This window comes from Mastacembelus armatus, chromosome 18, assembly GCF_900324485.2.
Source record: "Mastacembelus armatus chromosome 18, fMasArm1.2, whole genome shotgun sequence".
Lineage (NCBI taxonomy): Eukaryota > Metazoa > Chordata > Actinopteri > Synbranchiformes > Mastacembelidae > Mastacembelus > Mastacembelus armatus.
In genome coordinates, this window is record NC_046650.1 from 10,030,839 (window position 1) to 10,057,376 (window position 26,538).

The following is a 26,538-nucleotide window of genomic DNA, read 5'->3' on the forward strand; positions in this document are numbered from 1 at the left end:
ACTCCTACAAATCATGTCACTGAATTGATGTTTCATCAGAGTCATCACACTGGAACCTTTATCATCTCTGGTACTTATCTTTCTGCACACAGCAATCAAATCTTTATTTCTAGTATTTGCTAATAAAGAATGAGGAAGAAGATGGTTAAAATCCATTTCACAACCACAAACACCAAGAACAAAGCTTTGTCAAAAACATTTCAATCTCAGACCAGAAACTACAGAACTACTCTCCATGACTAATAACAGCTGAATGCAGAGAGATTAGATAAGTAAAACACAAGGTACCACAGACAGCAGTGTCCTGCAACATGTACCAAGTTAAAAGCACAGCTTAGTTATGCACTGTATGTGGCATGTGGATGTATTACATGCTTATGGATGTTCAACCTCACAGTTCAGAGTTACTGAGGCTCCAGGACTCAGCCATGATGGCGACACAGTGAGGACAGGTTTGGGCTGATCTGGTGGAAACAGATTTCCTTAGGCTGAAAACCTGCTGAACAACAGGATGCTTGTTGGTACATAAGGTACAATGTCTGTATGCTGCCTATCAACTATTTATTTTTATTTTTTTATAAATACTGCCTGAAAACATGTAATGCATGCTTCCCATAAACATCTTAAATATATATTAAGTGAACACTTAAAAAACCACCTGCCACCAACTACAGCACAAATGCACTTTTGCACATAAGTAGCTCAGGTTCAAGAGCTCATTCATGCTTGTGTCATACCTCTAATATAGTATCTGTTAAGGCTGCAGAAGGTGTTGCATCGTGCTGTGTTCACTGTATGAACTTCAATTATGTCCATCACAAACGGTTCCAGCTCATTATTTGTCTTTAATTTTATGGATCATACTTTATGTATAAATTATCACACCAGCCATACAGTAAATGAGTGCAGTTATATATGATAAACTTATGACACATGTGATGACGTAATACAGTCAGATTTACATTATTGCTGTTTTTTGTAACAAAAACTTGACAAACCATCACAGTAAATCTTTATCATCACTGTATTTCTCTTCAGCTGTGCTGTTAAAGAGAAAATATTTCTCATGTACTCACAGAATAACCCCAGCACAGTCAAAAGTGTGGTCCATCCTCACATGCAGCACGGAATATTTTCAGCTCAATCTGAAAACTTCTGCTGAAGAAGAGAAAAGAAATTAGAAAATTGTGACAAATGATGAGAAAATTAAATGTATTTACCTACCAGATATAATACACTGAAGAAACTGCAGCTGCCTCCCACGTCAACACTATATACAACTCGGAGTTTGAGCATCTATTGCTTCACACTAACAATAAAAGTACTGTAATACTCAGACAAAAAAAAAGAGGGAAAACAAAACACTGCAGGACTGAAAAGAGTTTATTGCTGCAGAAAATAGTTACAGACCAAGCTTTTTAATAATTGCAACATAACCCCTGGGTTAAAAAAAATATCCATTAATCCATTTTTAAAAGACAAGAGAGTTGGTTATACAGTACATGAAAAGCACAGTAACAGTTACTCGCTATGGACCTGAAAGAAAAAAAAAAAATATATATATACACATTATATTCTATTAAGATATATTATAAGGATGCATATTTGACATTAAAAAACCCCATTTGAACCCATTTAATAATGAATATAATAGCGATAAAGGCATTATGCAAGTTCTATGAAAGCATTTTTACCAAAACATTGACTTCAGAATAAACAATTTCAGGTTTTAATGCAGGAGATGATTTTCCTGTGAGCTAAGATAATTTGAAATGTTTGAGTGAGGCAGAGTACACCCTGGACAGATCAGTCTATCACAGGACTGACTCAGATACAGACAAATACTCACATTCACACCTACAGGCAATGTAAGAGTCATCAGCTTAAATCTAATATTAGATGCTAATAAAGAGAAACACAAATCAGTAAATTCAATACAAATCAGAGCATCATGTTTGTTGTCCTGCAGGCATACACCATCATTATTATGAAGGGGTAGTTCAACTCAGAGACAAGACTGACTTTCCAACAAACCCTCAACCACCATCTTCCACTGGGTGGACACCGACTTTCCAGCCACACTGCTCTGTCTCCATAGCTGCTTCTGTATATCTGAACTTTTATCCTTTCGTTTCTACAGTGTCTTTCCAGGGAACTACACCTTCCACAAAACATACAATCCACTGCTTCAGGACAAGATCTGGTCTTAGATTGTCCTAAAGTGGTACTAACCATCTCCTGAGGCACCATGAGCTGACTTCCTAAATCTAAACTCAACTGACAGTCCGTCCCTGCCTTTATCTACACCCTGAAACATCCTGTGTCTAAGATCTACCTGAGTCTGCACATCTGCCTCCTTTGGGCTCCACTTCATCCCTGCTGGGACTGTTGCTCCTGTGCTTCACACATCATCTCTAGACTCTGACCATGTCATCTCCAGTGTAACCTTAGCACACTGAAACTCCAAAATCCTTTTGCCATACAGGCACACACAGCTTAGACAGCTTGGTGCTCCCAGGCACTTTCTAATGGAGGCACTGAATGTTTTCTCTAGCTTAGAAATGGATTTACATTGTAAACTGTCAGGGGCAATGACAAAACTGCAGGCACCACTGTTGGCACAGTGCTAGTCAGTGGTTGTTATGTCATCCATATATACACATATTGGTGATAACTGCTGTCCCGACTGAAGACTCTCCCTGCTTCCACCCACTTGGATGGTAAAAACTATGGAAATATTGCTCATCCTGCCATAATGCCTCTCTCTAACTGTTGCCACGCTGTAGTTAACTCTTTTGCTGCAAACTATAACTAGCTGCCAGCCATTAAAGTACTGAGGTGTCAAATCTATTACTATAACTTAGACTTTGTGCCACTACACTAAAGAAAATCTTATCTTCTACATTCAGAAGACAAATAAGCTTAAAATGTCTGAATCTGTCTCCTTAGGGATGAACATCCCTTGTGTTCTCCTCCACAACTTAGGAACAAGCTGTTTTCTCCAACTACTCGAAGAAGCCTCCATAGAAACTTGTAGGGATTAGAAGTTATTATATGCTTGTATCAACTGCTTGCAAAGGTAAGTGACCTTGAGTGCAGCATAGTGTGACTAGGAACAGAGAGAGAAGCAGAAGTGGCTACACTCAGAAACCAGTCTTAGTAAACGTGTTACAAGTCAGATAACCTCAGAATGAGGAGTACCTAGAAACGGTCAGTAAAGAATTCTTAAGATTTCACAGATGGGGCGCTGTCGCATGGGACTGGCTGATGGAAGTGCCAAGAGGCTGGCACTGGCCTGAGCACCAACGAAGGGAGAGCTAAGTCTAAACCACAGTTACTCCCCACCAGTATAGACCCAGATAGTCACATATTCATACAAAAGTTTGTGTAATGCTAAGGATAGCATCTTCTCTTTGGAAAGATGCTATTGCAACTAACTGCGATTTTCTGAACAAGGAGAGGTCAATGTACATGCTGATGAGTCTTCAATACAAATAAATCTACTAAATTGAGATACTGTGACGAGTTCCCATTGCAGAAAACGAACATGCTTAGAAACTTCAACAAATATTATTCATAGCAAGAATTGAGACACTACTTATCTGCATGAGACATATACAAATGTGAACAGCCAAACACCAACAATCCACACGCAAGTAGCAATTGATGATTTTCAATTAGTAAGGAACTCGTCCTCAACACAGTTCAGATGAGTCGTACTTACTGTCTCACACGTATCACACACAACTGTTTCTAAGAGCGACAATGGCTGGTACAGACCAATATAAACATATACAGTCCAAGATAAGTGGCCTAATGACTCCGTCCGTCTTAAAGTCAGGATCTCCTCATGTGCACTGGCAGCTGAGGACAAGGTCTTTCATCAGTTCACTCAGTCGTCAGCAGAGGGCACTGCAGGAAAGGGATGGCACGATTATTGATGTTCTCTGGCCTTATATATTTAGACCATTTTAACAAGCCCTACATTTCACATCATTTAAACACATGTGAAACTTGGGCTTAAGCATATACAGAACGTTTCTACTCTGACAATACAATTGCACTTCTCTTTATGGACCTGAAACCAAACCACAGTAAATGTCACTGACAAACAGACACATAATGTAGATGTGATGCTGCTCTCTAACTGTTTTGTGCCAAGTGGTGTGGAAATATTGTGTTTGATGCAGCACAAGAATCAGTACTGCATGTTAACACTAACGTAGTTCAGATTACTCTGTATTCACGGACTGGACTTAGGACATATTTGGTTTCTAATGCCACAGCCCAGATACACAATGTATTAGTTTAGTTCATATTATGAATAATGGAATAATATGAGCAGTAATATCTCAGTGGCTGTGGTGGTGATATTTGTACCTGAGGCTGCAGCAGGATTCACATTATAGTAGTCAGAGTTCTCCTCTGTGTCGTCACATCCCCCTGTTCAGATGATCACATGAATGGATTTGAACACACACTTATCTACAATCAGACTGCAGTTTGCAGTATCAGTGACTTCATTATTATTATAAAGTCTTTCATGTGGACTTACTGCTCTCGTCAAGACCTCCAGCCTGAACTGAAGATGTCATATTACTGGATTCATCTGTTGGCTGAGCTGAAATTATAATGCAACATGAATTTTGATCATTCAGTAATAATCATATAATCTGACATCTTCACATGAATCAAAGTTTATACTGTACCACGTCCAGTGTTTGCAGAGACTCTGATTGTTTCATAGAGACAAAAATCACCTACAGGTCAGTGAAAATCAAGACAAAGTCAAATTTAGTCACTTAAAAAAAAAAAATCTATATCTTGACTACAAACTGAGTGTTAGCAATGGTGTGAAAATAAACATGTTTAAGTCTGACCATGAAGAAGAGAAGAGTAAACCTCAACTTCATCCTGGTTGATTTTTTGTTGTGTAGCAGAGTCTTGACTGGGCCTGAAACAGAAAACACTGAAACTTTTCTAAGGAAAATATAAAAAATTCTATTTAAAATGAGAGAAGAGTGTTGTACCAACCTGTTCCAACATGAATCTGTTAAAAACACAAACAGTATTACATTGTTTTGTAATCATATTGTTTTACTGCTTTATCTCAAAACATCTGAATTCATCAGTGGTTTTCAGAAAATTCTCAGAAAGTATGTGAAGGTCTCACCCTTTACTTTTTTGTCAAAATGCAGCAGCAGGAAAACAATTAGTGAATTAAAAGAAAAAACTCACCTTTTGACTTTTTATAGCAAAACAACAGCATCAGGAGAATAATCAGGAAAAGTCCACAAACCAACCCAGTGATCAATGGCACAAGAAATGATGAGACTCCAGGTCTGGACACTGGTGGAACAAATAATCATGCATATTTAAACAAACACAAATATAGTGATTACATTTCTACATCAGACACATCTGAAAAAAATGCTGAATAAATGTTTTTATTCCTACTCACATTTTACAGAAACCCAACTCTGTGCTGACTCGTTCATTACTTTACATTTGTAAAATCCTTCATCAGACTTTGACACTGCAGAGATGTTCAGCTCCAGTCTGGTGTCACTTTGGACCAGTTTGTCATTTTTATAAAACTCCACATTAAAGGGAAGATTTTCTGTCGTCAACTCGCAGCTGAGAGAAACAGGATCTCCCTCAGTCACAGGAAGGACTGGACTCAGCAGGATGATGTCATCTGTCAGTCAAACAACATGAAGCTTCAGTCAAACATCAGCTGGTGCAGATGGAAACAAATCTCAAATATATTTACTGTTTACTTTAAAGAAGAAGTTCACAGTAGCAAATCACTGACATTTGTATATACACAAGTTCAATGTGTTGTAGTGTAAATGCACCTTTCTACATGTGTGTGTTCAGTAGGTTTTTAAAGATCAAGAAACAAGTACAACATGTTAGAACATTTCTGAAGACAAAAGAAATGGCCTCGTTCTCACTGTGTCACCAATAGAAATGATCCAAGACGCCTTAAGGTGCTCTTGAAATTTAAATAAATGGTCAGAGACACTGAAACACAGCAGGGAGTGAAGACAAACAGTGAAATCAATAAAAATGACTGAGACTACAAACAGTTTTATTTAGTTTCAAATGACATCAGTAAATCCCATTTTACTGAAGCAGCCAAACGTCATCACATATATTTACTGTGAACTGACTGAAGCTGTTGAGCAGATTTTGGTAAAACAAACATCACATTCAAATTTAGGCTGAAAAGAAGATTTGTCATCTGGCAAAGATTTGATAGAAATGAAATGAAGACTGGCAGGTTAGTGTCAGAATATAGACTGAACCTTTGTAGAATCAGTCTTTCAATAAATGAAGTAACAAAACATCATGTTAAAATCATTCAGGAACATGTGATTAAAACTCACTCTGGAAAGTGATGTTGACTGAATTACTGAACTCTCCTGATCCAGACTCACACCAGTACACTGCAGCACTGGACTGTGAAGTGGAGATTTTACATGTGGATCCAGTCATTCTCCACTTAGAGGGACATGACAGGGACCTGTCCTCAGGAAACCTCCTGACTCTCCACTCAGCAGAGTTTCCCTCACAGCTCAGTGACACAGAGTCAGAGGTGAAGTGCTGCACTCTGTCAGGACTCACTGTGAGAGACGCTGCTGGATCAACATCTGACAAACAACATGATGAACTTGTGAGATAAACACAACTGGACAGTAACATTAAACCACTGCAACAGAAATAATCCTATAGTTTCCTTTAGGATCATACTGACACAGACTTTACTTCTCAGGACAATTTGGTCACAGACAAACAACTGGAAAGACCAAGATGAAGAAATAAACAAACTGACCTGCAGACCAGACCAACTTCAGTTCACTGTACTGAGTGTAAAACACTGGGTCTCCTCTTCCAGCTCTACACACATATCCTGCTGTGTGTGTCTGACCATGAACCATGTAGGAATCCTGTTCAGTCCCACTGCTGCTTCCAGGTAGCAGCTCATAGCTGTAGGAGTCGCCTGATAGTTTGGGAACAGCCTTATACCAGTAGAACCTCCATCCTGCAGATGGATGTTCAACCTCACAGTTCAGAGTTACTGAGGCTCCAGGACTCAGCCATGATGGAGACACAGTGAGGACAGGTTTGGCCTGATCTGGTGGAAACACGAAAAATGAAAAAATGTCCTTTGCTTCATATTATCCAGTGAATTCTTGTATTTCAGAAGCTGCAGATTGAAAACAACCACAGTTTGTTACTCAAGAGGCTCCAGCAGCATTTTTCCTTGGTGTCCTGTGTGTGTGGACATGACAATAGATGAAAACATAACAAATAAAACTTACATGATACAGTCACTGTGGTGGCTTCACTCCACTTTGTTGAAGAATACCAGTCCCCTCTGAGTCTGCCCTTACACATGTAGTCCCCACTGCTGGACCCAGAAGCTGTGAAGGTCCAGATATTAATGTGTGTCCGATGTGTGATTGACCTGGTTGTTCTCCATTCATAGTCCCACTCAGTGTCTCCAGCTCCCTGGATCTCACATCTGACAGTGATGGTCTCACCACTGAATATCTGAGGCCAGTCATGTTGCTGGGTCACAGTGACCATGTTGGAAACTGTTCACACCAAAAATATCCAGTTGGGACACAAACAGAAATATGAAACCAACAGAGAAAACTTCATAGGTTTAAAATTGTTACTGGGAAAGTATGTTTTTTATTCCAAACACAATAATTAAACTCACAGGTTATCTCAATGGTGAGGCCAACACTTGAATAAGTGTAGAAAACTGGTTCTCCTCTTCCTCCTCTGCACCTGTAGATTCCTCCTTTTGAAACTCTGATCTCTCTGTCTGTAGACTCTGTCTTGATCTGAGCTTCAGTATAACCTGAGGTTCGTCTGAACCAGTCATATTTCCAGCCATCAGAGTCGTCCACAGAGCAGGTCAGTGTCACACTGCCTCCTACTGGTATGGTGGTTGTTCCTGGTCTCATTGTGGCCCTGGGTCTATCTGTTGTTATAAAAACAAAACATGTCATTTATTCAAATGGAAATATATTCGATGTAATCTTGTGTATGTAAAACACATTTTCATTTGGATGACACAGAACTTTCTTCTCCTAAATGCCAAAAAAACAACAGATTTCTGCTAATCTGTCCTCCACACATGGACACACTCTGTGACCAGGACACATTAACACTTGGTAACTGTAATGTTACACAAACTTCAACTGCCAAGAGTCTTTGGGTCATTTTTGATCAGTCACTCAAGGACTGACCAAATCAGCTTTTAACCAGCTTCATATCATTTCAAGATTAAAAATATTCTCAGGTAAGTCAGAAGTTGAAGTAGTAATAATTCACACATTTGTTTCTTGCAGACTGGACTACTAAAATGTTTTCTTTTTTCTGATCTTATAAAATCTCACCTCAGGAGCCTCCAGATGGTCCAGAATGCTGCTGACAGGTTTCTAACTGGTACTTGGAAGTTTTGGTCCCCCCTGAGTTGTGGGGGTGTGGGTCTAACGACTCTCACCTGATTTCCATAGCTCAACTAGTGAACCTATGGGTCTAGTGGTGGAGTGAAACCAACCTGGGAGACATATTGGAGGTTCCAGTCCAGCTGTTTTCTCAGACTGATGAAGCCACCTGGATGGGTGGTGAAAGGTTTTGACTTAAAACTGAAAGTCCAGTTGCCATGACTCAACCTTTAGAGACTGGTTGTCATTTATTATTTTAGCCTTATTACCATAAATGTTTGTTTTGGTTCTGTTCATGTGTAGATTTTATTACATTTATTTTGTCTTTTATTGCTGATTTTTATTGGCCAGTGTAACAGATTTATTGTAGGATATAGTGTGTTTTAATCATCTTTTTGTGAAATACAGTTTTAATAAATTAAAACTGAAATAAAGTCTTTTTGTCCAGTGAATTCTTGTATTTCAGAAGCTGCAGATTGAAAACAACCATAGTTTGAATGAAATATGACTTGACTTACTGTGAGACACAGTCAGTGTGATGACTTTACTCCACTCTGTCAATAAATAGTCATTTCTACCCCGGCAGCTGTATTTTCCACTGTCAGACTCAGTAGCTGCAGTGATCCTGTATTCATTGTGTGTTGGACGTCTGTCTAACTTGTCTGCTTTCCATTCATACGTCCATTCAGTTCGTCCACCTCCCTGAATCTCACATCTGACAGTGATGGTCTCACCCCTGTATATCAGAGGCCAGTTGGGCTGCAGGGTCACAGTGGCCTCATCTGGAACTGTTCACAGAAAAACACAGTTAGGAAACTAACAGAGACAGAAAATCTACAGAAAAATGTTCATTCTGTTTCTAATGTTAATCATCTTTATTGTCCCATAGTAACAATTAGATTTTTGTAATATTAAATAAATAAAATAACATCAACAAAATCAGTTGAAGTCACAGACAGATGAAAACATCTGGAGCAGTGTCTTTAAAAAAACAACCTAAAGAAACAAAATAACCAAGAAGAAAAGTAACAACTGGGCATCAGGAGCAGAACTTTCTCCAGAGGTAAAAGGACTTTGTCAGCACGTTTTTAAGGAGCAGCAGCTGAAACTCAGCAAACAGAGGGTGACAGCTGTTCTCCAAAATACTACTAGTCTGCACAGACATTTACACAGAGCAGACAGAACAGGCTGTTTGTCCCCCAGTTATTTTGGACAACACTGTGATGATCCTCTGGAGCTGAGTCTTGTTTCTAACATCCAGGTTTCTGTACCAGCAGCTCAGTGAAAATACTGAAACACATTTAGGAAAAGATTCAGCAAAGAATCTTCATGAAACTGATGAAACCAGGAGATTCACTGATATTTAGAACATATAAGAGTAAAGTGTTAGGAAACATCTTTCTGTCAGAGAACCACAGCCTGAGGAGAGAATCTGAAACTGAGCCTACAGAGGGCGACAGTGATCCTCCAAAATGAATTCAATAAAAGGTCCAAGAGTCAGGCCCTTTGTGTTCAGCATTAATAAAGTATGTTATGTTCTTTATGGAATAACAACAAATGTTGAGATGTGGACATGAAGAGCATGTTCAACTTCCAGCACAATTTATCATCAACTTCACAAATGGGAAAATATTTCAGCCATTTTTCCACTGATGTGTGTTTCCGACCAGCTGACTGAAAATCTACTGCACCAGCAAATCAGTGAAAATTTGTTCTAAATTATAAAAAGAGAATGTGGCCCTTTCATCAATATTACAGGTCTAATTTAAAGAAAAATTGTGTCTTGTGTAGAAAATATGTACACATGGATTAAAATGTTTCGGTGGAGGAGATAATCTCATCTGACAAAAGTGATTGTGACCCACTGAGACCTGTTAACTTAAAACCGTCTATTTCTAATCCAAAAAATAAAACTTAATGTGATGATAATCATGAATGAATGTTGATTAATTTCAAAATAAACTACATTCACCTGCTTTCCTAATCCTGACTGAGTCACTGTACTCAACATCACACCATTAGTTTTAGTCTGAAATATTCATAAATACACAATAGGTTTCTCTGCACTTTGTATTCCATGAAAGTTTTACCAGACTCACTATATTTGTAGATTGTCACTGAGTCACTGTACTCTGTGTAGTAAACTGGGTCTCCTCTTCCTCCTCTGCACCAGTACAGTCCTTCCTGTGACACACTGATTTGTCCAGGTGAGTGGGAAACTGCATCTTGTCCAGTCAGGACTTCAGAAGATGTGTCACCTCTGTACCAGTGGTATTTCCATCCAGATGATGGTTTCACAGAGCAGGTCAGGGTCACACTGCCCCCTGCTGGTATGTCTGTGTCATCAGTGCTCAGCTGGGCCTTTGGTTTACCTGATGTTTAGAATAAATACAGTGAGAAGCAAATTGATTAGACCACCACTCAGTGTAAGGATTGTGCCACAGCTACCAAAAGCAGACAGTTTTGATTAGTACCAAATTCTTTCTGTATTTCTTTTCTGTAATGGTTAAACCTGTTAAACCCTGAACCTGTTTGATAATGTTGGATAATAAAATGTTAATCCTAACAGTGGTATCAGTGTTGATCCTATCAAGCAAAACAACAAAAGAAACAAAACAACAAAACAACAAACAGCAAACATGTCCAACAAAACAGGTCAGTAGTTAAAACAGGAGTTGTTCTAAAAATAAATATTTTTAACTTAATATAACAGATTTACAAGATATTCAGGCTTTTCACATATTCACAGTTTTTTCATGTGGCTTTATATAATAAATATGCTGCATATTTTTATGTTAAACATAGAAAATAATTGTGCTGTGCGAATTTTGATTTTGACTTCGGGTCTCAATGATCACAAAAACTATGTAATCGAGAAAAAAAGCATTATTCCGTTTTTATTCCAGTTATTTTGGCCTGAATCACGCGGATGCACTTTTCACCCGAATTCTCTCAGCCTATTCTGTCAGTGAAACAAGTGGCGTATGTGATATTTGGTGCCATTTAAAAATCAGCTCGAGTGTAGCAAGAGAGCAGCCACAGAAGTCTTTGTTCAACAAAACAGGAAGAAGCAATTCTGTTGTTTGGAAAGTTTGGATTCGAAGAAGTGGACGTGGATCACAAACATATTATGGGGTTTACTACGTGGTGGTGTCAGGACCGCTGTTTGTACATTTGAATATATTTTCTATTACTTGTTTTGATTATTCATTTTTTTCTTCAATAAATACAACATATTTCCAAAATCACTGAGTAAACATGTAAAATAATCGTGATTATGATTTTTTCCATAATTGAACAGCCCTAGAAGATAAAGTTGTTCATTGGAAACTTTTCAAATCTAAACAAAATTTTACCCAAATCAAAAAGGACCAATGACTATTAGACTGGAAAAGAACTGGACTCAATTCCACAACATCTCTTCAAAGAAAAGTGGTTAAACACTCATGATGTTATGCAGCACTGACCCAGTCAGGAGGTTTGTACTGGAATTAAATTGAATGACTTGTATCTGAAAAGATATTCAGACAAACACTAACACACGTGTCATCTGATATTTTCTACTTCATTTATGTGGCAGCCATGTGCATCAGGTGTCAGCTGTAGTTTGCACTAAAACCACTGAAACATCTGCATCATAACAGCATTGGAGACATACAACATCTGGACAGTCACTTGGAGTCATGTACTGGTGTCGGAGTGGAGGTGCGGGAGAGAAGGTAGGACCCAAATGCAGGACAACAAAGGCTTTATTTCTCCTGGGACTTCCAGGGCAACAAATACAAAACTCAAAAGACAAAAACACACGGGAACTGGATGAAACGGTAAAACTAAGGAATGACCGGATGGGTCGGTCGTCGGTCCAGACAAACTAACTTTCACTACAACTTACAGCAACTACTGATTCAGCGAGGAACAAAGGATGGAGGGAGGTATAAATAGGGAAAACACAACAGGTGATTAAACACAGGTGAAAGGGATAAACAATAGACAACAGGTGAAACTAATGAACACAAATAACCAAAGTAAAGCTGCCGGGGACCAGAGCAGGGGGTAGACAGGAAGTCCCTTCAGCGTAAAGGTCCCCCGGCAGGAAGTCCCTTGACACTTGGAGTAAAAACCATAAAGTTCAATGGACTCCTTCAAACAACATTTTTCTCAGTGCCTGTAAAAACTGGTGTTTTGTTTCCTGGTTTAGATAAAACATAGTCAAAAGAAATGTACAACAAACATTTATTCATCTTACCTGACACAGTCAGTGTGATGACTTCACTCCACTCTGTCAATAAATAGTCATTTCTACCCCGGCAGCTGTATTTTCCACTGTCAGACTCAGTAGCTGCAGTGATCCTGTATTCATTGTGTGTTGGATGTCTGTCTAACTTGTCTGCTTTCCATTCATACGTCCATTCAGTTCGTCCACCTCCCTGAATCTCACATCTGACAGTGATGGTCTCACCCACGAATATCTGAGACCAGCTGGGCTGCAGAGTCACAGTGACCCTGTTGGAAACTGTTCAGAAAAAAAAAAATCTGTGTGTCTGAGACACAAATGACATCCCACCAATTTAATCTCATTTAAAGAATGAAAACTTCATTTTCAAACTTAAGACCCTCAAGTGTTGTGATGTTGACCATGAATGAATATTGAATATGTTTTATTTCTAAACAAACCCTCCACTCACCAGTTTCCTCAATCCTCACTGTACGACTGTTCTCTGAGAAGATGTTTCCTCTTCTTCCTCTGCAGTGATAGATGCCTCCTTCTGAAATACTGACAGTGGACTGTGCTGCATCATCTCTTATGGTCTGAGCTGCAGAAGACTCTGAGCTTCGTCTGAACCACCTGTATCTCCAGCCATCAGGGTCGTCCACAGAGCAGGTCAGGGTCACACTGCCCCCTGCTGGTATAACTGTGCTGTCTGCTCGGAGTGAGGCCTGGGGTGTGTTTGCTGTTCAGTTTACAGAGAAAAAAACAGGTCAATAAAAATTACCCTGTTATTTTAAAAATGGTCGTAACATGGATCAATTTTTTTGTCACACACATTTTTCCCCATAATCTTACAGTTTTGGTGTGAATCACATTTGGCAACACAAGATGATGCTCATGACACCAGACTGTTCCACTAAATTTTGTACAGATCAGAAACATCCCAGATCAATTAGATAACATGTCAGCTGTAATATTCACTAAAACAGGTGCATCATAAGATGTTCGTACTAGTCCACATGTACAGCTGCTAGTGGAAAAAAACGCCTTTGACAGTTCAATCCTCAGACGTGATATCAGAGGAAACGTGGGACTGGAAAAACCAAAAATCCAGTCCTCTTATTGAATGTGGAAACAGGAAGAAGAAATAGAGACACTTCTGTTGCATTATGCCATTTACTGGACACATTTAATAACCTAATATATAAGTATGTCAAAGAAAAACACTGAAACATTTTCTTATGAATGACATTCATCTTACCTGACACAGTCAGTGTGACGACTTTACTCCACTCTGTCAATAAATAGTCATTTCTACCCCGGCAGCTGTATTTTCCACTGTCAGACTCAGTAGCTGCAGTGATCCTGTATTCATTGTGTGTTGGACGTCTGTCTAACTTGTCTGCTTTCCATTCATACGTCCATTCAGTTCGTCCACCTCCCTGAATCTCACATCTGACAGTGATGGTCTCACCCCTGTATATCAGAGGCCAGTTGGGCTGCAGGGTCACAGTGGCCTCATCTGGAACTGTTCACAGAAAAACACAGTTAGGAAACTAACAGAGACAGAAAATCTACAGAAAAATGTTCATTCTGTTTCTAATGTTAATCATCTTTATTGTCCCATAGTGACAATTTGGTTTTTCTAAAGTTAAATAAACAAAGTCAATTCAGCAGCCATGGACAATAAAATCACTTCAAGGTGATCCTCCAAAATGAATTCAATAAAAGGTCCAAGAGTCAGGCCCTTTGTGTTCAGCATTAATAAAGTATGTTATGTTCTTTATGGAATAACAACAAATGTTGAGATGTGGACATGAAGAGCATGTTCAACTTCCAGCACAATTTATCATCAACTTCACAAATGGGAAAATATTTCAGCCATTTTATGATGGCACTGATGTGTGTTCCCGACCAGCTGACTGAAAATCTACTGTACTATACGGTGGCCGAGAAGGGCAAACGCGCTGCAAAACAGAAACGCTGCAAAAGAGAAACGCTGCAAAACAGAAACGCTGCAAAAGAGAAAAGCTGCAAAACAGAAACACTGCAAAAGAGAAACGCTGCAAAACAGAAACGCTGCAAAACAAAAACGCTGCAAAAGAGAAACGCTGCAAAACAAAAACGCTGCAAAACAGAAACGCTGCAAAACAGAAACGCTGCAAAACAGAAACGCTGCAAAACAAAAACGCTGCAAAACAGAAACGCTGCAAAACAGAAACGCTGCAAAACAGAAACGCTGCAAAACAGAAATGCTGCAAAAGAGAGAACACAACGGAAGTGCGCCAGGCCGATAGGGGGACCCCGAACTGAGGGGTGCAATGAACAAAGAACTTTTACAGAGGCGAGAGAGACACATGTAGTGACATAAGTCACGTCTCATTTTGGAGGTTGCATAATGACGCAGGTTATAGTGTTGAATTGCAAAAGAATTGAATGAGCGACCTCTGATGATTGTTCTCATGTGCTAATATGTGCTAACAATGTTCTGTTACATTTGTTTACTTGATCAAAATGTCATACAACGTCGGGAGACGTGGCGGGGGGGGGGGGGATGGTGTTGCAGGGTGGGAGATCTGAAGGTGCTGTAATGACTATAGGTTGTTGTCTTGTTCAGGGTGTTCTTTGGGGAGTCGGTAGGGTGAGCTAGAGGGAGATGGGTCAGGGAGGAGGGAAGAAGTGTGTGTGGAGGGAAGAAAGGGAGGGTGAGAGAGCTGTTCGGTGAGGGGAGTTAGCGTTACTGATGGGCGATACCACAGAATTTGGTATCGATCCGATACCAAGTAACTACAGGGTCAGTATCGACGATACCGATACCTTCTGCACCTTAAAGGAAAATCATTATTGCACAGTGTTGATTAATATCTTTATTGCAATGGCAACATGAATAATGCTCATGAACATAAATACTTGTTTAAATGCTAATAATAAAATGATAATAAATAAATAGCATTTCCCTTCGTAGTGGGTGAAAAATAGCACCACACAATGCTTCTTTTTCTATCTTCATGCTGCCGTGCCTGTCAGCACTGAGACGGAGGAGGTCCCTCCACGCTGCAGAATGGAGAGAGTAATACTTTCTTCTGCAGTGCATGACTGGCTCTGGAAAGCTCTGACATCTGATTGGCTGCCATAATCATGTGATACGGAAGACCATTTAAAATACGCTTGGGCTGGTTTTCACATATCCAAAACTCTCAGAAGTGAAAACTAATTGCACGTTTTTTATTAGGAGTGGTATCGAGCGATACTTAAGAAAGTATCGACTCCAAAGTATGGAAGTATCGATTCCAGAGAGTCGATATTCCCATCCCTACTTAGCGTGGCTACGGCTGAAACAGTAGCCTGTTACCTGTTACCTGTTCTGACTAAAAACTTAATAAAGCAAAGTGACAAAAGAACGTCTGCTGGCTGTGAATTTAGCGGGCATTAGAGTACGTTTTACATTTATTATTTTTTAAACACTTGGCCGTCATGTTTTACAGTATTATAAAAGTACAATGTTGTAAAAGATGACGGCCAAGTGTTAAGTAACAAATGGAAAACGCACCTTCAGATCTCCCAACCCCCCCACGTTGTATGACATTTTGATCAAGTAAACAAATGTAACAGAACATTGTTAGCACATATTAGCACATGAGAACAATCATCAGAGGTCGCTCATTCAATTCTTTTGCAATTCAACACTATAACCTGCGTCATTATGCAACCTCCAAAATGAGACGTGACTTATGTCACTACATGTGTCTCTCTCGCCTCTGTAAAAGTTCTTTGTTCATTGCACCCCTCAGTTCGGGGTCCCCCTATCGGCCTGGCACACTTCCGTTGTGTTCTCTCTTTTGCAGCGTTTCTGTTTTGCAGCGTTTCTCTCTTGCAGCGTTTCTGTTTTGCAGCGTTTCTCTTTTGCAGCGTTTCTGTTTTGCAGCGTTTTTGTTTTGCAGCGTTTCTCTTTTGCAGCGTTTTTGTTTTGCAGCGTTTCTCTTTTGCAGCGTTTTTGTTTTGCAGCGTTTCTGTTTTGCAGCGTTTCTCTTTTGCAGCGTTTCTGTTTTGCAGCGTTTCTCTTCTGCAGCGTTTCTGTTTTGCAGCGTTTCTCTTTTGCAGCGTTTCTGTTTTGCAGCGTTTCTCTTCTGCAGCGTTTCTGTTTTGCAGCGTTTCTCTTTTGCAGCGTTTTTGTTTTGCAGCACGTTTGCCCTTCTCGGCCACCGTAGTACCAGCAAATCAGTGAAAATTTGTTCTAAATTATAAAAAGAGAATGTGGCCATTTCATCAATATTACAGGTCAAATTTAAAGAAAAATTGTGTCTTGTGTAGAAAATATGTACACATGGATTAAAATGTTTCAGTGGAGGAGATAATCTCATCTGACAAAAGTGATTGTGACCCACTGAGACCTGTTAACTTAAAACCATCTATTTCTAATCCAAAAAATAAAACTTAATGTGATGATAATCATGAATGAATGTTGATTAATTTCAAAATAAACTACATTCACCTGCTTTCCTAATCCTGACTGAGTCACTGTACTCAACATCACACCATTAGTTTTAGTCTGAAATATTCATAAATACACAATAGGTTTCTCTGCACTTTGTATTCCATGAAAGTTTTACCAGACTCACCATATTTGTAGATTGTCACTGAGTCACTGTACTCTGTGTAGTAAACTGGGTCTCCTCTTCCTCCTCTGCACCAGTACAGTCCTTCCTGTGACACACTGATTTGTCCAGGTGAGTGGGAAACTGCATCTTGTCCAGTCAGGACTTCAGAAGATGTGTCACCTCTGTACCAGTGGTATTTCCATCCAGATGATGGTGTCACAGAGCAGGTCAGGGTCACACTGCCCCCTGCTGGAATGTCTGTGCTGTCAGGACTCAGTTTGGCCTGAGGTTTATGAGCTGTTCAATTTAGAACAAAAATATTAAGACACCTTTAAATTATTTTTTAAACTGTAAGGTGACTAAATGGACACAATGTATATTTATTGCATTAATAATGAATAATATTACATTACAACAATGAAACTTACATGACACAGTCAGTGTGATGGGATGACTCCAGTCTGTTGAGGTATAAGGGTCCATTTTCTTTTTACCTCTACACCAGTAGTTTCCATGACTGGAAGCAGAAGCAGTGAAAACCCAGTGTTGACTGTATGGACGTGTTTCTGAGCTGTTGCTTCTCCATTCATACTCCCACTCAGTGTCTGCACCATCCTGGATCTCACATGTTAGAGTTATCACCTCTCCACTGATTATCTGTGACCAGCTGGGCCTCTGTGTTATCACAGCTTTGTTGGAAACTGGTCCCCCCAAATAAACACATTGAGAGAAAGAGAGAAAACTTCAGTTTTTGCGGTCATGAACAAATATTGTTTTATTTGTAACACAGTTTTTGCCTCTGCCACCGCACAGACCAAAGCACACTTGGCCTGCCGGTACATCTCAGCTGCCTCAAGAAGTCCCACAAGCCAACCAGGCTCAATAGGACTCCTTCTTCAGCTTAACGGCATCTGTTACTGTTCTGCCTCTGATAGAGGCTGTGTACAATTTATTAAAGACATTTGCCTTTGCCAATATTATATTTTGTGGTGCTATAATGTTCTGTATAAGTTTACTTTTTCCTGCCATTATTGTGGAAATTCTTATGTGAGGACTCTTATTTTGATGTTTCCAGGAGCGACGCACATTGATTAACGGGAAGCAGCGAACCCGAGAAGCAGAAAGCTTGTAACGCAGCAAGCCTTACAATGTTGTCACGCATTTAAATCGCAAGTTACGCTAGTGCCCTGCATGGAGCATGCTCCTAACTTGCCTCGGAGTTAGCCATGTATCCGTATACATGTATTTGTTGAACTTATAAGTTGTTACAGTTTGATAATTAGGCCCGAGCAAGGACCAAAGGTCCAAGCGCAGGGACTATTATAATAAGCATAAGCATATAATAAGCGTCTTTAAGCATCGTCTAGCGTCTACCCGCACCCCGCCATCACGTGGCAATGCGCGAGACCTTTCCGAAAATGTATAATATGTGGGTGCCGCGCGGGCGTGGGCCTGGAAATTGTTAGGATTATTATTTATTTATTTATTTTTTATTACTCCCTCAAATTTGACCCCCTGAACGTGTGTAAAACTCACTAAAATTTGCATGTCCCTGAGAATCGCGTGAAAATGTGATATTTTATGGGTTTCATAAACGACCTCAAAAGAATGGCTCTACAGCGCCCCCGACAAAAGTCAAAATACATTACGCCAATGGGAGGCCCGCTGACATTTTCTTCATCGTACAGTCACCACACCTGGCACATCTCTTCTTCATGTCAGGCCAAGCAAAAAAGCTTAGTGTGTCCAGGTCATGTGACCAACAGGAAGTCCATCAGCTGGGAGTTTATCTCGAGGTCATTGAGTTCGTTGATTTTGCTCACCTCGTATTCTTTCGAACTCCTCCTTGGGCTTTTGACCGATTGTGCTCATTTTTGGCCAGCGTCACCTAGACTCATGGGGCTGCAAAAGTTATCCATATTCTTTGAATAAGTATTACGGTTTTCCTTTGGCGGGCGCGGCAAGTTGGCGTAGGTTTTTCCCACCTTCGAGGTGTCGCAGATCGCGCACGCATGGTCGGATTGGAATCGGACCAAATGATGAATTGTAGACCCCGGGGGCCTGAATCCAGGTGATTTAACAAAATCACTGTAGGCGCTATAGCGCCCCCTGTATAACAATTTGAAAATTTGCAAAAATTAGAATGGAGAGCCAAAATTTAGTTTGTCAGAAATAGACCAAATTTTACACACAAATCCTTTAGGGCATTCTGAGCAAAAAAGCCAATGAGAGCCATGCTCTATTTTCCACGCTGTTGCCTTGGATATGACAGACACCGACCATTCATTTTCTATGGGAGTTTTACACTTAAAGAAATGCAAATGCTGTAGCAATATCTGCAGCTGCTGTGTTGTCAAATTTTAATCACTTACACTCCCTGTAGGCCTGAACCCATGTGACCGATCAAAGTCACAATGGGCACAGTGGCGCCCCCTTTGTAAGAGCTTTCAAGTTTGAATGGCGAGCCACATTTTAGTTTGTCAAAACTGTAGCAGATTTTGCAGACAAAGCCTTTACAGCATCCCAATCAAAAAAGCCAATGAGAGCCATGCTCTATTTTACACACTGTTGCCGTGGCGATGGCAGACAGCCTCCATTGTTTTTCAATGAGTTTTAAACTTAAAGGTGCAATAGCTGAATAAATGTCTGCTGCTGCTGCCGTCCTGCATTTCTGTGTGTCTGTATGTGTGTCTGTATGTGCCTGTATCACTGTGGCCTAAGAGATGTGCCCTCTGCAGCAGTTAACAAAATCCCACACCTCACCTTTCCTGGTGCAAATTCTCCTCTGACTTAAAAGGCTCCCAGTGAGGTGACTGTATCCACAGTTTGACCTTGGCATTGAATAAATCTTGTGTTTTCTGAGAGACAATACTCTTTTCACTGTGATGTGAAAAATGTGAGCTTCTGATTTGTACTGTGGCCTCTGGAGTGATTTACAAAATCCCCCACCTCAGCTTTGGTAGTCCTGTCAAATGCAAATTTAGGACAATAAATGTGTAGGATTCTTGTTCTGCATGTGTCCACGGGTGTGTGCAATGTTTTGTGTGGCTGAATATATTTGTTAATGTCTTAATATGTGTGTCGGTGTGTTTTTGTGTCTCAGTACATCTGGAAATGTGTGCACTGTCAGTGAGTGTTTGTGGAAAACTGTATCAAGCCAAGCTGGGGTCCTGTTTTAGGAGTGCCAAAACCATCTACAATAATGAAGGAAGAAAGCTTGAGCTGGATTTTACTCTGCTGATCAAGAGACTTGACTTGAGTGTTGTTTGGGAGCACATCCTCAGTTCTGCCATCAGGTGGCAGTAAAGCTCTATTTTCCACGCTGTTTCTGTGGCAATGACTGACATCCAGCATTGTTTTTCAAAGGCAGTTTTAAGCTTAAAGGTGCAATGGCTGAAAAAAATATCTGCTGCTGTTGGTCCTGCATTTCTGTGTGTCTGTATGTGGTCTGAATTCTGCGTCCAGTCAAATGAACATTTACAATGATAAATGTGTAGGTTTGCTGGTCTGCGTGTGTCCACGGTGTGTGCAACGGTTTGTGTGGCTGAATATGTTTGTTAATGTCTTAATATGTGTGTCTGTGTGTTTTTGTGTCTCTGTACATCTGGAAATGCGCAGCTGTGCTTTCAACTGTTGCTGTGGTTACCGTGGACATGTGAAGTGTTTCGCCGTTTGTCTCTAAAGCGCACGTTGATCGGGAAAAAATCCTCCGCCTCGGCTTTCCGGCTCGGACTCGTGCCGTCGTTCAAAAGGCTCCCGGTGACCCGGCCGGCGACGTGGTTTGAGGCCGGCTTCGGCCGCGGGTCGCTCGCGGGGGCGGTGCACCGGGGGAGGCGGTTCGCTCGAGGCTATATTTTTCTATATTTCTTTTATTTCATTTACAGTTTTACTCTGTTCAATGGCCGCAGAGTTTGATTGTGTAAACTACACATTGGACTATTAAACGAGCAAGGTGCTCATATCCTGGCTTTTGAACAGAGTTTGGCTTGGTGTTTATTTATATCACACGCTAGGAAAGCAAAACATATAAAGAGAACTGCAGTTACTGTTAGGCCCCGAGATCTGTTTCCTGTTTGTCTTTTATTTTGGTCAGTTTCCTGTGTTCCGGTTCTGTTTGTGTTAATCCAAGGTAGCTTTGTGTTTCGATTGCTCATTAGTCATTAGTTTCTGTGTATATATATCTCCTGTGTCCCTTTGTTTCGTGCCAGAGCATTATGGCACTTATAATGTGTGTACACGTGATACCGACCACAGCCTTAGTTTCCCGTTCCTGTCTGCCTGTCCGCCGAACGGCGAAGAACAATTTGTGTTTTCACGACAGGCACCAAAAGAAAATTCACTCACAAACAATAAAACAGAAAAACTATGTGCTTCAGACCAACAAAGCAGATTCATCTTGGTTAAAAAATAGAAAGAAACTAAAGTAAAACTGTGTAATTACCTTGAGCGTGTCCATAGTAGAGGAGTGGATTCAGCACTGAAATAAAGGTAGAAACTTCAGACATTATCAAACTGACAGAAACAAATACAGAATAAACACAGACACAATAAAACTACTGGGGATTTATTCCAAAAAGCAGGTTTAACAATCTTAACCCTGAACTCTGAGTTGACTAACCCTGAATTAACAGTGTGCAGGAGGACTATGAAAAGTCATCATCAATGGAGGTCAGACACAACGATTCACCATGACAACAGGGAAAAAAAGGTGAAACAAGTGGAATCAGAAAATCTTCTGCGAAATGAAAAATAGGTATAACAGTTTTTTCATTTTTCCATTGGATATGTCAGGGATAGAAAATTGAGCTAAAACTTAATTTTACATCAGTCTGACCAATGAAGAAAAGTATTTTACACAACTGAAATCAAGTGAAATCACAGTTGTTCTAATAGGCCAATCTACTCAGTGTCAGTGTAATAAATGAAGAGGGCAGCCTACAGAGTTTATACTGAACTAAGGATAAATCCACACTGTGGAGGAAAGATCACTGACTGACTGATCATAAATACAATCACATCAGTAAAGATAAATTATTAACTACTGTCTAATCAGGATTTTATCTGCTTCTCCTGGTGCAAACGTCTGAAAATGAATGTGCTCTGATCAACACTTCAACATGAACTGTATGACTGAGGAAATGAAACGGTCTGACAGCTTCTGCAGACTCCACAGGAAGGAGACACAGAAACTCAGTTCCTTCAAGAAAACCTGTCAGAGAGCAGGTTAGTAAATTACACAGTAACTGACTCTGAGTTTAAATGATCTGTGATTCTGGAAACACAAACTCTGAGTTTCCCTCAACTCAGGATTAAACTACTCTGAGTTTTGACTAAACCGACTTTCTGAAATCCCCCCTCTATTGTCATGAGTGACAACTATGGCTGAATAATGTAGAACATGTATAATGTTTACATCAAATGAACACTGCTGATGAAGCAACATTATCTTTGTGTGATGACTGAACACAGCTCTCTGATCCAAACTGAGCCCAGTCACCAGCCAATATCCTGCCTACAAAACAACCATGTTGGTAAAAGTCAGTGATGTACTCACAGAATAACGACAGCACACAGAGCAAAGTGTGTCCCATCCTCACATCCAGCACTGACACTCTGTTGTTCTGCCTCTGACAAATATTTCCACTTTGTTTCAAGGCAAAACTTCAAACTGCAGCGTATGAAGAGAAACACTGAACTGTGCACAAGAGACTAGTTCAGTATCACATCAGTTTTCTTAATTTATCATTCGATCAACTCTGCTTCCTTCTCTGTTCCACCAAAGTCACACTTCTGGGTTTGACCACACACTTGATTGTCATGGTTACACTTCCTGCTCAGACACTGCAGCTACAAATTAAGTCGACTCTTTTTACAAAAGAGAAAATATAGAACCAAATAAAAATATGATGGAACAGGCCATAACTGATTATTATAAGGAGGAAACTGAATTCACAAAGGTACAAAGTTTATCAAGATGCCAGCTGGAGACAAAGTACCACCTGTATAAATCAACAGTAAATCCCCACAGGTACTAATAAGTAATTCATCTGCTAAATATATAGAATATAAGCTAAACTGCAGTATAACACATACAGTTGTAGTTAGACCAAGATTAAAGTGACCAAGTGTCCAGACTGTGTGTTTATGTCTGTCTCTCTCCCTGTTTCCTCCTCTCTGTCCTCTGTTTTCTTAGTGTTTCTGCTTCTGACTTTTTAATGTGAGTTAGAACATTAATTGTGTTGTCAAATAAAACACAAAGTAGAAATGGTACAGCTACATTTCACAGATAACGTAGCAGCATATTTGGGCTGGACACATAGTGTGATGTGTGATGTTCCCCATCAAGTTATTTTTCACAGCTACACTGACAAGAAAAACACCACAACTTGTCACTTAAAAATAACCACAGTTTGTTTTCACACCACAGAGATGTGTTACTGCAATAGCACAAACATAGACTGTGCATTCACCAGAACTAGTATGTTCAAAGGACACTTTGCCTCTCTCAGCATTAATTATTATATTGTGGTCAACATGAACATGTAGAAAACAATAGCAAACGCTAAAGTCAAACAATTTCCTTATTTGCCACAGCCCTGCCATCAGACACTGGTGTCTTAAAATAATTGTGTTTTGACCAACAGTCATTATGGTCCCTGAACGCCTCCACAGCAGACACATGAAGCACTGGAGCAGCTGGGTGGACGCCGATATGACTCCCTGTTTTGGTCTCTCCCTCTCTGTACTGATTTGATCACACTCTTTACCTGTTTACTGAAACCTGTGTCTAATTGTCCAGTGTGTCGTTTTACCTCTTGTCTCATCCTGCTTGTCATTGCCTGTTTTTGCCTCCTGTGTTTTCATATTTTTGCCTTGTCACTCACCACAAGACTGATTTTTGGTCCTGTCCTGACCAAGAGTTTCACCTTCACCCTCTTGACTTTCTTAGTTCCCTCAACACCTGCCACAGACAGAGGAATGAGGGGACCCAGTCTTTCTGGACTCCAAAACCGAGGAGGCTGGTTCCAAGCATCAGTACTCCATCTCCACACATGGGGGAGCTCAGGAGTCAGAGATCAGGGCAGTCATGGAAGGAGGAGCAGAAACTTAAGTAGCCTCCCAGAGGAGAGTCTCTCAGAGGAAAGAGAGCAGTGTCTGATCCTGAAGCTGTGCATCTTCTGTGGCAAACCTGGTCAGACCGTGTGGGCTTGTCTGGTAAAAGATCAGGATCAGTGCTGGAACACGGCACCTGCTCTCTGATAATTGATGAAGGTAACGCTCAGCATCAAGAACCATCATATTATTCTGGTTATTTATTGATTCTGGGGCTGATGCAAACTTCATTACAGGGACCTGGTTCATCAGATACAGATCCCTCTGGAATCCCTTGTATCCATAATCCAGGTACAGGCTCTCAGTAACCAACAACTGTATGATAGTTTCATTCCACTCCCAGTCTGTCATGTTTCATTCAGTACATATCGAGATGGATCCAGCCAGAGGAGCTGAAGTTAGTGAATGACCGACCCCTAAGAAAACCACAACCAACTTCAGAGGTTCCAGGGTTTTGCTAGTTTTTCTAATTAGCACCTTGGCGGCTCCATTTCACCACCTCACCTCTAGTAAATCAAACTTTGCCTGGTCCCCGTCCACTGATCAAGTCTTAAACAAACTCAAATACAGGTTCACCTTGACAAAAGGTGATCATCTTCCCTGATCCTGATCTCCGACTCAAAGTGAAGGTCCAGGATGAAACATATCAATGCATTTTGTCTTTTCTAACTTCCACCTTCATCTGAGATGGTATCTTCCAGCTTCTGATTGGCTGAACACACCTGATCCAGGTAATCAGCAGTGGGTAAAGGGTTAGTCAGAAAAGAAGCAGGGCAGGGGACCATTGGGGACCGAAGATGGACGTTCAGGATCAGTGTGGAGAGTAGAAGTGACAATGACTGAAACCTGTTCTCACAGACATAAATATCCCTCAACATTGTTTTAACACCAACTGGAAACATCACAAACTATTCCTTTAAAATGTAGATCACAATAATAAATCCAGTTTTTCACTATGAGCTGATATAAATTGAACATGAACAGATAAATCTATTTCACACTGTAGGGTCACTATAAGAAACAAAAACATCACATATATGCAAAATTAGAATAAACCATAGGACAAACGTTGTTTACTTCATCCCGGTGAAAATAAATACAGACACTACCTGTTATATACGTTTTACAATGGCAGAGGAAAATTAACATATTGTAGCTGCATTTAAACTTAAAAACTAACAATAAAACATAACTATAGTAGATAAACACTAAATGGGAACATTTAAACTATTATAGGTGATAATGTGTCGTCTCCCTGTCAGCTACAACAGAGGGTTAAATTACTATGATGCATTTCCTTTAAATGAGCTACTTGTAGATTAACTGTACAAAATACTGTGATATTTGCAGAGCAGATGTGTATATAATGGTTACAGTATAAAAGCTGCAAATATTGTCAAAATAAAGATGTGGTTTTTCATGTTGTCATCCATTCCACTTTTTTTTCATAAATACCTTATTTATTTAAATATAGGGTCACTCAAAAATAAAAGAGGCTTTCTAATTTCTAATTCTCATTTACCTCTGTAAATAAATGATTACAAAATGATGTTTTCACTGCATTATTACCAACAGCTGCTCCTGTTCTGACTTCAGAATAAACAGTTTCATCCTCAGGACTTGGTTTCCCTGTAAACACAGTTCAAAATAGATTAGTTTCAAATGTGACATTTCAATTTACTCTGCACAGCACAAAGCACAAGATGTGAACAGATGATCATATTAGTTGGAAAAGGCCATAATAATAATCTGACAGGAGGAATTTCAAGTAATAATTTAAGAAAATGGAAAGAAAAATGATGATATCATCAAAATAAACATAAAATTGCTAAAATGAATCCATTTTACAAATACTGAAATATATTGTTGGACAATAACATCTTCAGGTGGATGTAGGTTTTACTTACTTTTCTTTTTCTTGGCTTTAGCTTTATTGTGGGAGCGTACCTGGGCGTACAGCTGGTTATCATCTAAAACAAAAGACATTTTTCAACTTTTATTTGAACAACAGTTACATGTGGACGGACAAAGAGGCAGAATAAAGACAATAACAACATGTGGTCTGCTCTTCTCTTTTAAAACAACATCAGGTTCTCATATGACAATGAAACAGGTTCTGCTTGTTCTAATCTTCCCTCCTGTTCACACC

The 26,538-nt window shown here is 39.9% G+C and overlaps 1 protein-coding gene and 1 long non-coding RNA gene across 2 annotated transcripts in view; both read right to left on the bottom strand.

Moving 5' to 3' along the window:
* The window catches only part of LOC113125193 (titin-like), a 245,017-nt gene that overhangs the window by 126,179 nt on the left and 92,300 nt on the right, over window positions 1-26,538 (bottom strand). The window contains exons 39-43 of the mRNA XM_026298523.2: window positions 10,568-10,840; window positions 8,987-9,256; window positions 7,733-7,999; window positions 7,329-7,604; window positions 6,839-7,141 (exon numbers count right to left, since the gene is read on the bottom strand). Coding sequence (XP_026154308.1) covers window positions 6,839-7,141; window positions 7,329-7,604; window positions 7,733-7,999; window positions 8,987-9,256; window positions 10,568-10,840 — 1,389 coding nt within the window. The remainder of the gene's footprint in view (window positions 1-6,838; window positions 7,142-7,328; window positions 7,605-7,732; window positions 8,000-8,986; window positions 9,257-10,567; window positions 10,841-26,538) is intronic.
* Window positions 4,710-5,220, bottom strand: LOC113125202 (uncharacterized). Its single transcript, XR_003295126.2, has 3 exons — window positions 5,035-5,220; window positions 4,881-4,954; window positions 4,710-4,760 (listed from the first exon to the last, which is right to left on the bottom strand). It is a non-coding gene; the product is annotated as an uncharacterized LOC113125202 (long non-coding RNA).